Source organism: Gadus macrocephalus, chromosome 14, assembly GCF_031168955.1.
Source record: "Gadus macrocephalus chromosome 14, ASM3116895v1".
NCBI classification, from domain to species: domain Eukaryota; kingdom Metazoa; phylum Chordata; class Actinopteri; order Gadiformes; family Gadidae; genus Gadus; species Gadus macrocephalus.
The window spans coordinates 22015531-22028351 of NC_082395.1; the positions used below are offsets into that span (position 1 = coordinate 22015531).

General features: G+C 48.9%; 1 protein-coding gene across 6 annotated transcripts in view; it reads right to left on the reverse strand.

Moving 5' to 3' along the window:
* chd9 (chromodomain helicase DNA binding protein 9) overlaps positions 1-11055 on the reverse strand; it is an 82404-nt gene extending 71349 nt beyond the window's left edge. For 2 of the 6 annotated variants that reach the window (XM_060071368.1, XM_060071366.1), the window contains exons 1-2: positions 10799-11055; positions 5561-7321 (exon numbers count right to left, since the gene is read on the reverse strand). In XM_060071368.1, the coding sequence (XP_059927351.1) occupies positions 5561-7234 (1674 nt within the window). In that variant the 5' untranslated portion in view covers positions 7235-7321; positions 10799-11055. Of the gene's footprint in view, positions 1-5560; positions 7322-9242; positions 9812-10798 lie in introns of those variants that run through there. The other 4 variants (XM_060071367.1, XM_060071363.1, XM_060071365.1 and 1 more) reach the window with 4 other exon arrangements.
* Positions 11056-12821: the final 1766 nt, after the last annotated feature.

The following is a 12821-nucleotide window of genomic DNA, read 5'->3' on the forward strand; positions in this document are numbered from 1 at the left end:
TAATGTCCCTCAGAGACAGAGACAGAATACAACGCCTCTGTGAAGAACGTGTCTGAAAATGTGAATATGGCTGTCAAAGCCCTTGCCAGTCTCCAACAAAACATGCCAGGCCCCAGCCCGACTGTGAATGGCGATCATTGGTCGAGGACTGACTGTTTGACAGTGAGAGGAGAAGAACAAACCATTGACTGATGAAGAAGTCAAGACAAGACAAACATTTCTTCTCAGAAGCAGGGCTGAAATCCCCCACTATACTACGTGAAAGGACTGGAGGATGTGCTTCTACATTGCGTCTCTTTAAGATGCGTGTGTACGTACATGAAATTTGTTTGTGTAAGGCAGTGCGTTTGCATGGACGATAATCGCCCTCTTATAGTCTGTGATAGGAATGAATCTGCAATGTAAACTAAAGGGACTTCAATATAACCATTCTGACAAAGCAACTCTTTTGCAGTAAATAGAGTAGCATTAATATGGCATCCTGTGTCTTAAGCATGACGTGTTTCCATGTACAACAGATACTATGTAGGAGGGGAAAATGACAAGTGGTACAAATTGGTTGAAAGGTGAAAAAGTCCCTTTTCCAAGGGTGCTTTTGGGCTGATTCACCAAATGGAAAGCAGTGGAGTTAAATACAGGCTTTCACACAAATGATAGAAGGCAAGCCAAATATTAGACTGATTACTGTGAACTGGTTATTCTCTAACATTTAAGAGCACTCCAAATTAATAAAGATTTCTGCTTTTCAATCTGGACTGAGAAAGGTTGACCAAAAGTTGGACGGTTTTCATGAAATATCTGTTTAGTATTTTTACCCAGAGAAACCACATTTTCAGATACACATGATGAAAGGCAAAATTACCATAAATACTATTCACAGAAAAAAAAATTAACAGCGTTGTAATAACCGCAGATACCCAACGTGACGATGATGATGATGATGTTGTCAATTCAGTAGAACAGACAATCTACGAGTAAGTGACGGGTAACAGAACTACTAATCACATCCTCTCGTCTTAGGCCTGAAATTTGTGGCCCACAAATTAGCCGTACAGATAGGAGCAGTGAAATTACAAAAAATAATTTCACTTCATTTAAAATTTTCACTTAAATAAATAAATGTAACTCGACCCATCGGACACATACAACATCTCCATTGTTAGACGACAGCAGGGTCTGCCACAGCTCACTTCATGCTAAAAGCACCACTCCCAGCAGCGTCTGAACCTCGCGGCCGTTGAGAAATCCCAATTAGCTGCATCCACTGCAGGGCAGTGAAGGGTAGGCAGCCATCCTCTGATGTCCTGCCTGTTCAGCAAACACACCATCAGCCAACTCTTTACACACCAGTGCACATGAATAGCACCGTCAGCCTCTGAGCACCAACACTGGGCTGGTTGTGGACACAGACACGGAGAGCCCGGCCCCCGCACGCCAGCGGTTTGGTGTCCCCGTTTCCAACCAGGACATGCGGACCGACGGACAATCGGACCCGGGCGGAGGGACTCGGCCTGAGACAACCCGTGTCATCATGTTGCTGTCCTGGTTGCCGGGCAGAGGAGGCGGCTAGATCAGGGTTGACCAAACAGGATGTACCTTCGCTGAGGCAACCTGTGAGCCAACGGCGGTTGAACAAAGACTATTTACAAATACACAGGACTCGGTGCGACGCTGTTGCGGCCCGCGATTACGGTGCACTAATACACCTTGACGTAAGGGTTAGAACATTAAGATAACATTTATCAATCGCTGATCCAGGCCTTTAACGGATTTGTCTGTCGGAGAGCATGTAAAACACAGTTTGAAGGCAGGGCTGGCTTCATGTTATGTTGTTACAGAGAGATATTAAGGCCACTCACTAGGCAGAGCGCCCTGTGGATTCGGTGTTGGTCCATAACATCAATTTGACCATAATAGATGTGTAATCCGTCTACATCTGTTAAGTGATCTCCAGACAGATGTGATCAGAAGGAGGAAACACAGCACAGTAAACAATCACTGCCTCCCTGGTCCTCAAAAAGAGGTTGGATATGGAATATAAGAGTTTGCATATTGTTTGTTAAAATGATCAGATTTTATTTATTTTTTTAAATCAGACGTATAGTTGCTAGTTTTACATGCAACACATATGTGAAGCAATATATTCCTGATGTCTAACTTTGCTTTGTTTTTGAGTTATTTCAGCCCAGACATTTACATTTATGGCATCTAGCAGACGGTTTTATCCAAAGCAGACTCACAGTAAGTACATTTGTCAGAAAAAAGAGAAACAACAATACATCGCAAGCCTGTCGGTACAGTAAGGATGTTCATAGATCCAAGTACCAAGCACCAACTACCGCCGTGTATACCATGCATATAACAGTCTATAACATCACTGGAAGCGGGGCTATTTCTGTTGTGCTCCTTCCTCAGAGCTTAGGGGTTAAGGGGTGGCATCTAACGTGGCCCATTGAAGCCCTTTGAGACTGTGATTAAACGCCTCAGCACTTGATGATGTATTCTTGTTTCAAGGCCCGGGTTGAGCTAGAGTGTGAGGTCTATGGCGGCTCTTCCTTCGAGGGCATGCGTGGTGTGAGGAGTCATTGCCATATAGCGTGAATCCATTTGCTGTTCTGTTCCACTGTATCAGTAGTGTCATGGACGACACTGATGTAATGATGCTGCTTGTTTACTGCTTCCCCTCCTTAGGGCTGGGCGATATGACGATATATATCGTGTGATGATATAAAAATGTCTATCGTTTCATATTATCCTCTATCGTTTATATCGTCTTGTCGCGAATCAAACTCTTTACGGTAATATTTAACGTCACTTGGACGACGCTTTACATTCTTCAACACGGCACATGAAGGCAACATAAACAAACATGGAGGAGAGTGAACATGACAATTCTGAATAGGAGAAGGACTCCCACGACCAGCCAAGACAAAGTGAGCTCGTACCTAAAAGAGGGGCTACGAAATAGGCCTTTCCATGTGGTCATTTAATATAAACTACCGTAATTTTCGGACTATAAGACGCGCCTTTTTTCCCATTTTTCGATTCTGTGGCTTATATAACGGTGCGGCAGAGGACAGCTGATTTGGAACGGAAGAACAGCTGTTCGCTTTCACAGGGAAAAACGAAGGAACTTCAACTTACTTAGGCCTACTAATTAACGTTCAAAAGCTATTAAATCTTCAACGAAATATGCAGATACTGTCAAAATTGGTTCCAGGGAGTATATCGGGATTATTAATGTTGTTTTTGATGGTGTTTCTTTCTGGAACGAGTATTCGAATATTCGCTCCGAAAAACCAACGAGTATTCGAAGCCTGAAAAATGGCATTCGGGCCAGCCCTAATGGTAATAAAACATTAAAACACCTGCGGTTTATAGTCCAGTGCGGCTTATATACACATCATTCAATTTAGCTGCTGCGGCTCATACTCCGCTGCGCCTTATAGTGCGGAAAATACGGTATTTATTCATTGAATTTACAAAAAATGTGCTATATCGTGATATCGTTATCGCCCAGCTCTACCCCTCCTTATATCGGCAATACCAGGCCTCACACTGTGCTCTTTCATAAAGACTCAGGCAGTTACCTTTCTGGCTAATAAATGATAATAAATAATGGCAAAGTGTAGTCAATAACATACGCAAACGTTCTATGTACTACGGCTGTCAAACTTTCAAGATGATATTTGTGATAGATAAATAAGTAAAAACAATGGCAAAATGTGATAGTAAGTAAGGGAATAATATAATATAAATGATGAGTAAAAATCTGGTATTTCAATTCATTAAAACATTTCCTTCACTGTGAAAATATCCTGATCAGTGGAACCATACATTTTCTTCCACCCTGGGATTGCAACGGGAATTGTAGGCATCAGTGTATGCGATTGCTGCACGTTCATACAAAATCCAGATAATAACAATAACAGTACCACTATGTATTACCAAATATATCAAAGTGAAGAGTGCTTTAAAGGCCGTGATCGTGCGAGCGTGGGCTCCATCCCCTCTTGATGACGGGGGTCCGAGCACACTGCCTAGTTAACCACCGACTCATCCCCAGGAACTGCCTCAGGCCACAGACAGCCAGGCTCCCCATCCCCCCGCTGTCGGTCGCCTTCCTCTCAGGTTGTCCTCCTGCTAAGCTCCGACTATCTCAGCCACTCTCCCTCGCTCTCCGGCTCTCTCGCTCTCTAGCTCTCTCTCTCTAGCTCCCTGGCACTCCAGCTCTCTCTCTCTCTCATTCTCTCTCTCTAGCTCTCCCTCTTCCGGCCCTCTCTCTCTTTCTCTCTCTTTCTCTCTCTTTCTCTCTCTCTCTCTCTCTCTCTCTCTCTCTCTCTCTCTCTCTCTCTCTCTCCCTCTCCCTCTCTTTCTCTCTCCCTCTCTCTCTCTCTCTCTCTCTCTCTCTCTCTCTCTCTCTCTCTCTCTCTCTCTCTCCAGCTCCCTCGTTCTCTAGCACTCTCTCTCTCTCTCTAGCTCTCTCTCTCTCTAGCTCCCTCACGCCTCTAGCGCTCTGTCTCTCTCTCCCTAGCACCCTCTCCCTCTAGCAACCTCTCTCTTTAGCTCTCTCTCTCTCTCTCTAGCACTCTCCTTCTCTCCCCTCTCCATCCCTCCCTCCCTCTCTCCCCCCTTCAACCCACCTCCTGACACACACACACACACACACACACACACACACACACCCGAGACGCTCGCACACACACACACACACACACACACACACACACACACACACACACACACACACACACACACACACACACACACACACACACACACACACACACACGAGACGCTCGCACGTGTAGCCACACAGAGCCACGCAGCGAGCGAGAGCAACAGCGAGAGCCCCGGCATGAGCGCGCCACCTCCCCCACACGCTCCGACCAGGCAGGACGCAACAGCCCCTGGCTTGCCCTGACCCACATCTTGATATAGCCCTAAGTATGCTTACAGCTAAGTCCCGAAGACACTCCTGCCACTCAGCCTAATCAGGACCGACCTGCTGTCGCTGCAGCGGGCAGATAGACAGGTCAGGCTGGACAGATCGTTATCATTGTCAGAGGCAGACTCTTCTCAGTGGCGGCGGGAGCTCTCTCTGCCCGCCCTTCTCGGCTACACCAGCGCGAGCACATGCCCGCTCTGGTTGAGTTAGTTAAACATTACACGCTCGGCTGGCCTCTGTGCAGCGATATGCTGTAGCGAGCACGTCAACACTTTCTCCCGGGCGTCAGCCTTTGCTGGGTTCCAGCTACAGGAGAAACGAAACCTGTTTGGCTTTGTTTGTCCCCCGTTCTCTTTGCACTCATTCCGTGATAATGTAGTGAACCGAGTCATCTTGGTTCAGGGTCTGAACATGACTCGCGAGCCAAGCCAGGTAGAGGGGAAATAAAAATGAAGACAAATATATATCCCATGCTGACATAATAAATAGAAAAACACGTTGTCTTTCATAATTGCGAGCGACATACATGGCTAAAAAGACAATGCATTAAATTAACGTTGGGAACCAAAGTAACCAAAACAGCTCCACTTTGAAAGTGTGTCATGGCCTTACCTTTTCGTCCTTGTACTCCACAAGTGGAATATTCCTGACAATAAGTTTCTTCTCCTGGCTGCCGTTGTCCCAGGAGCTGTTGGAGCCCCCGTGGTGACTCAGGGCCTCCTCTAAATGGGGCAGGAGGTCCGGCAGAAGGTCCGGGGGCTCCAGGCCTTCAAAGTCCCCACCTGGAGCCACGGGCTGCACCGTACATTCCACCAGCGACTGGCACCCATTCCTGTCGGGCACGGCGGTGACGCCACAGCTCTGAGTCAGCCCGGGGAGCAGCTGGCTGCTGGCCGCGCTGGGGTAGCAACTCATAGCCTGACCGAACATCTCAGACGAGTTGTAGCTCCCCTGGGTCCGTCCGGAGCAGCGCAGAGCACGGAAGGGGCACTCCGCCGCCTGGCTCGCGGGGGCCTGAGATGGCTGCTGCTGCTGCTGCTGCTGCTGCTGCTGCTGCTGCTGCTGCTGACTCATGACTGGAGTCGGCGAGAACTCACACCCGACACCAGGCACAGTGGAGGTCAGGGGCACGGCGGGCCTCGACACCGAGGGGGAGGGCAGGGACTGCTGCCCGAGGCTGGGCATGTCAGGCTCCCCGGGGTAGGCGGGGTACAGCGAGGGCTGGAAGGCCGTGGCAGAGCTGAGGGAGCAGGCGGGCAGCGTGTGAGCCATGGCCGAGGCCTGGATGGAGTACGACAGGCCGGGACCCTCCATGTGTGCGCTGGGGAAGGCTTGACCTCCCCGGGCGTGCTGGTAGCCACCTTGTTGTGGATGCTGTTGTTGTTGGAGGGGAGCCCCGTGCAACGAGCCGTCCTGACCCTCCAGGTAAGTCTTACTCAGAAGGACACCCGACGGAGGCACGACTCTGGAGTTAAACCGCGCTCCTCCCATGCTCTGCTGCTGCTGAATCTGCTGCTGGTTGAGGAGGGCCTGCTTCTGACTCTGCGGGTGGCCTCCGTGGTGGAAGGGGAAGCTGTGGTGTTGCTGCTGCAGTGATAGCGTCTGGGCGTCCATTGGTGGATGCGGACGCTGATTCAACAATTGTTGTTGATGGCAGCTCTGCTGCTGCTGCTGCTGCTGCTGAAGCTGCTGCTGCATTCTCTGCTGCTGATGACACAGGTGCCGTTGCTGCGGCGTCTGTTGCTGTTGGAGATGGAGCGGCTGGCTGTGGATCTGGTGTTGCTGATGGAGCCGCTGTTGTTGGGGCAGTGGGGGTAGTGGTTGCTGCTGCTGCTGCTGCTGCTGTGGGAGAGGGTGATAAATGTTCCCATTCTGGTCCTGGTTCCCCCACATGGGACTGCTGCGGTTTCCATACAGTCCGTTGGGCTGCGGCGTCTGGCTCAGGGAGGCACTGTGGTACTGACTGTGTTGCTGCTGTGCCACGACCCCACCGTCGCCCACCGCCCCCGGCCCGTGGAACACCGGCCCCATGGGGTTGTGTGCCTTGACGCCGGCGTAGTGTCCCATCTGCTGTGCGTACGCAGACATGGCCTGCGGGGGGAGACCGGACGCGGCCACGGGGACCATCCCCTGGTGCTTCCCCGGGCCGGCCGGCTCCACCGTGAGGGGCTCAAAGTCAGTGGTGAGGTTCAGCTCGTCCACCAGGGAGGGCCCCGAGGGGAAGCCCTCCCCGTCCAGACCCTCCAAGGCCCCCACAAACAGGTTGGGGTCGTCGAAGAAGTCCATGGCGGAATGTGAAGGGGGCCGCTGAGAGACTGTCGACGTCCACGGGGTCCGAGACGGAGGCGAGAAGCTACAGGGGGTCCATCAGACCTGAGGAGAGGTGTGGAAACAAGGACGCGTTTTAGAGGATTTAAGGAATAAGAAAGCGTTGCCGTGTGGAATCTTGAGGACTGTGTGTGACGTTATAAGAATGTAATAGACATGTTTTGTTGTGACAAGAGCAGCATAAGATCAACCTCGCTCATTTAGGAAATTGTGTTATTTATCAGATTCGTCATGCTTTTCCATCATCGATTTGGATTTACCATTGACGTAACTATGGCGAATCTGAGTGAAAAACAGCAGCACTATCTCACGCGTGGCGGAGGTAAATAGAGGTCTTTACTTCAAAGCAAGCCAGAGAGTGCAGAACATTTCCCAAAAGCCAGGTAATAATAGTTAGGTTAGAGGGCCCTGAGATAAACGCAGCCTGGCCAATTATCCATCGGCAGGTCCCTGCGTGGGGTAAAGCAGCTGATGCCAACTAAATGCCAGCCATCCACCAGATGCATCTTCCTGTTGAAGCCCTCGTCCCCCCCTCAAATAACCCAGTTCAAAAAATATACGGGAGGCACAGAGTGGACAACAAATGGCATTTCAACCGCTACGAGTCTGGACAGAGGCAGAAAGGTTTTTTTTTTTGGTTTTTTTTTAAGCGCCCGTTGACAATGGAATAGCACTCAGATAAATGAGCACATGACTGCACACACTAGCACACTGACAAAGTTCTCGAGTGGTGCAGAAGAGGGAGGGAGAATACTGCTGACTGGATATGCAAGGCTCCATCGGTTTATATAACTACTACTGTAACCAAAGAGTGATCAGTACAGGTACTCTGAATTATGGCAGAAAAGGGGACTGAATACGGTGTAATGGGAACACTCTCTTAAAGATTGGACATCTTAGAGAAAACAAAGGCTGAAACAATACTTAAACAAAAATGGAAACAGTTTCCACAAAATGGTTTAACTTGGTTTTCTGGAAGAATAGTTGGCAGTTGGAATGCCCGATAACCTTAACCCTAAATACGATGATTTGGGATTTCTAAGAGGGTTTAAACAAGGTATCAACCACAATATACAAATTATAAAACAATCCAAGCAATGTTATTAACTGATCATAGAAAATTTAAAATACAAACGCTTGTTAAACCCCTCTTCCAATACATGGCTATATTAAATGTATCACATTTCGTAGGCCTTATTCAGGGCATTACTATGTTTATCCTGCCATACAGCATGTATGGTCCTTTTTTGTGTATAACGGAGCCGTTGTATACGTTTCATTTTTAAGGAATTGCTTCTAATAAACTGCATTTATAATATGTAAAATGGCCGGACGTTTTGTTTTGTTTTAAAATGCATTAATTGATTACTATAAATTGTAAATGAATCCTATATCTATGTATTCATCGGCGGTTGGTGCAAGACCAAAAATCAGGCTACTCTGAGATGGGCTGTTCAACAGGTGGTTGAACGGTGGTTTTGGAAGCAAAAACAATCGCATCTATATCCAGTGCAAAATATCTCCGGTATACGTTTAATCGTTTTAGGCTTTTCTCCGTTTCACGTTGTAACAATAACAAAAATAAACGTGGTCGTTAAAAGTTTCAAGACACTATGACCAACAGCAAGACGCAACACATTTTTAACCATTTCACAGTCGTGCAAAATCGTGCAACCTCGCATCCACAACACCTGTTGCCCGCGCGGTGCAGGTTCTCATGTGGCCCCCCCAACCCCCGCTGTAGGGGACCCCTCTGAAACACCCCTCACGTCCACCACCACCACGCTCATTCTCTTTGTTAACTCCTGTAACGTAGGACCCTCATCCATCAGGCTGGACCACGTCTCCTCATCGCCACTTGTTCATCACAAACCGACCTCCAAGTCCGCGTAAATAAACCGGCGCGTCTCGGATCGCGTCCCGCGAAGGGAACCAGGAACCAGGAGACGACGAAACGAGAACTTACCAACTCCACGGTGATATGAAGTGAAAGCGGCTCCAGCTGAGCTCACACCCCGCTAGTTAGCTCCTAGCGCTAACCTCCAGCCCCTCCAGCTGCCCCACAGTCACAGACCAGTCCACACCCACAGCCACACACACCATTCCACATCCGCCTTTGTTGACTTCCAGCTGCGCTCCTCCTCGGACGTCATGAGCTCCAGCCCTGATCCAGACGCAGGCGGTGCATCGCTACAGGAAAGTGCTCAGTTGTCCAAAGTGGGAAAAGAAAAGGGAATCAGACCCGGGGTGCAAATGTGTGAACAGACGGGCACTTCCGTCCGCGGACCGCACCTCCATCCCCATCTCCTCCCAGCAATGGCTTCAAGTCCCACTGGGCGACACAGCGTCACTCATCCAGCGCGCAAGGGGCCAGCGGGACTGAGACCTTCTGCCGCGGGGATTCAACTCGCAACCCGAAATAAAACAAGCGCTTCGTTTTTTTCTGGTCCGGAGAAGACGTTGCAATGCGAGTTAATACGAGAACCACACGTGTTCGTGTCCAGATCTCCACAGGAGGAGGAGGATGAGCCACGGGATTCAAACGGTGTCGTGACGCGCCTTCGCCCACACGAAGAGGATGAGGAGGAGGGGGAGGGGGGGTGGGGGTGGGGGGGATGATGAGTAGGAGCGAGGGCGGAGGTGGACGCGGAGGTCGGTCGGGGTCATTCAACTCAGAAGCAACACAACAGTTGTTCATCACTTTCGTTCCCACGTTCGTTCAGAAAACGAAGACTTTAAACCGCCACGTCGGTACCCGAACGGTGGACTCCGTGGTCTCACCAGAGCGTCCCAGTCCCAGGCGCCCGGTCGCTGTCAGTTCAGGACCACCGTTACCAGTTCAGGACCACCATAACCAGCGAACGACGGGGTCCCAGTCCCAAAGACCAACAGGCACGTCCGACCTATCCAACCCCGAGATCCGCGGAACTAAAAAGGCGCAAGTTTATTATATCTGTGGTAAAATTTAATAAAACACGTTCAAACTTTTTAGTTGAATAATAGACCGAGGGGAGGGGGAGGAACACAACGTCAGCTGAGGAGAGACTAGGAGAGACGAGGAGCGCCACTGGCCATCAGGATGAGAACAAGGATGAAGGTGGAACGGATTGGATCCGGCGGGGAGGGATCAGGCGGGGAGGGAGAGACTGGGGGTAAAGGTGTCTTCAACTAAACTCACAGTGGGGGGGGGGGGGTCAGAGAGAGACAGGGCTCTTGTAGGCAGGGAGGAGAAAAAAAAGCATGAGACTAAACCATATCTAACTGTATCTAACAAATAATACAATCCTCAATATGAGTTGGTGGTGCTGGTGGTCTCTCCGGTGACACCGGGACCGGTGTAACCGCCTCACCGGGCGGGTGGTGGCTCCCCACCCGCCCGGCGAGGCGGTGTCACAGGACAGCTGAGAGAGAGACGAGCGCCACACTGACCGTCTGAGTGACAGCTGGTCGAGTCCAACTGCGCCCGGAGGGGTCAGCGGAACCGTCAAAGTGTGAGGAACAAAGCACAGCGGCGAGGCTTACCCGTGCGGACCAGGAAGGGTAACTTCGGACGCGAAGTTTAAATGAATGTTATCGCCGAAGTTGTGGCTTGCTGTTGTAGTTGTTGCGCTGGTGCTGGTGACCACAGCGGCGGCGCAGCAGCGGCTCCTCTGCTGCTGACGCGACCAGCATGAACCTCATTTGCATATTTGTGTCCCGCTCCCTGATTGGACGGGAGACGCCTCGCCTTCATTTTTAATTCGGGTTTGAGTTCGGGTTTGGTTTTTGCGTGCGGCTGTTTTGGGGAATGTGTGTTTGAGGATGAGCCTACTTGGGTGCGAGTTAAAAGTGGCTTTGTGGGGAGAAGTCAATATGTTGACAGGGTGGACAAGATGGCCGTGCAGGGGTGACAGCCAATCAGACGATGTGTTACTCTTGGTGTCGGAGTGGCTCCCACACGCGGTGACGACAGAGCAGGGGGGAGCGCTCTGCGCGGCGGGGAGGTGGCGGCCCCTGCCGGTCAGACCCTGAAAGGTCAGCCCACCGATTTAACAATATCAGGGAGAAACTAAACATGCAGTATTATTGCAATTTACAGAAATACAGATGAGCCGTTTTAAATCTCAACAAGTAGACATAATCATATTTGAGCATTTCGTATGTTATAAATTAGAATAGAACAGATCTTCAGGGGCACCCAGTTGTTTTGTTATTGATTAGCCTATTCCATTGTTTTATTGTAAAACTTTTAAGATTTGACGTTGAACTATATCTTTTGGGGAAGATCAATAAAAGCCGGTATTTGACGTCATTGCGGCGATAGTAAAACGGTGAGATTGCCCATTTATATTAAAACACTTAACTGTCGTTAATACTTAAACCAAGGAGTATTATGTTGGAATGTAGTCAACTCAATCTCATCTTTCTTCGGATTTTTCGTTGTAAACCTAATGTATAAGTGGATTGGTCTTGCGAACCCAGCATGAACAATTGCAATTACATAGGTACTTTCTCTCCGTCAGCAGAGCAGACCTGAGGCCTCGCTACATTGGCAATGAGGCACTGAACTTGCACTTTCTGACCAGTAACACCGCGTTGCCAAGCGTTCATGTTCGTCTGGGTTATATACTTTGATGTCACAACCATGGAGCTGTGGTTGCGGAGGCGTTGATTGAGTCATTTTCCAATACCTTGACTCATTAGATTAGGAAGCTTGTGTGGCTAACTGCTTACCTTTCAGCTCATGAGGCTTTCCCAGTTCGGTCCTGTTAGCACAGCTCATGCACATACGCGTTATAAACAGGGCCGACGGCAGCCAGGGGCCCACCCAATCAAAATTGAAGAAAACGTTTTTTTTGTTTTTTTAGGTGGCAGTCCAGACCCACTATCGGACGGACCTGTTGTTCGCTGTCCAAGAAAATGCCAAATAAAATTCAACCAATTAATTAATACTATAGAATATACCATTGCCATGAATTGCTTCTAATTGGGAGGGCAGGACAGCCTGCTTCCCAGATTATCACCCACAGTTACCCAACCAAGTTTCCCACCCACAGTTTCTTTTTTTACATAAATTCAATTTTTTTTCACCTTGCAATTGTACTACTTTTGTCTGGAAAATCCCTTAATGAGTATTTCTGCCAGCAGAATTGGATTTTCAATTCAGATACTGTGACACTTCATCAAGTTCTGAGGTGTCTTTGTGAAGTTGTTGTGCAATATATTCTGTATATTTTATCAATATTATTTACTAAGAATTTGAAAAGCTTTTCATAGAAGGTGGCAGATGGTTGTAACACTGATGTGAAAAGCTGCTAGCAGTGCTATCATGGTGAACCCTCCCATACAGCAGTGATGTGTCTAAAAGCTTACAGTACAGTAAATGTGACAAAAAGCAGGCACGGAGATCATGCAAGGGCAACAATTGTGCATGCATCTCTGCTACCTATTATTTCTATATATATTTCCCACCCTAATCATACTGCCTAGAACCGGCCCTGGTTATAAACAATACTATGCTAACAACATGCTTAATGATTAGATAAAATTGCATAAACAAAAAAAG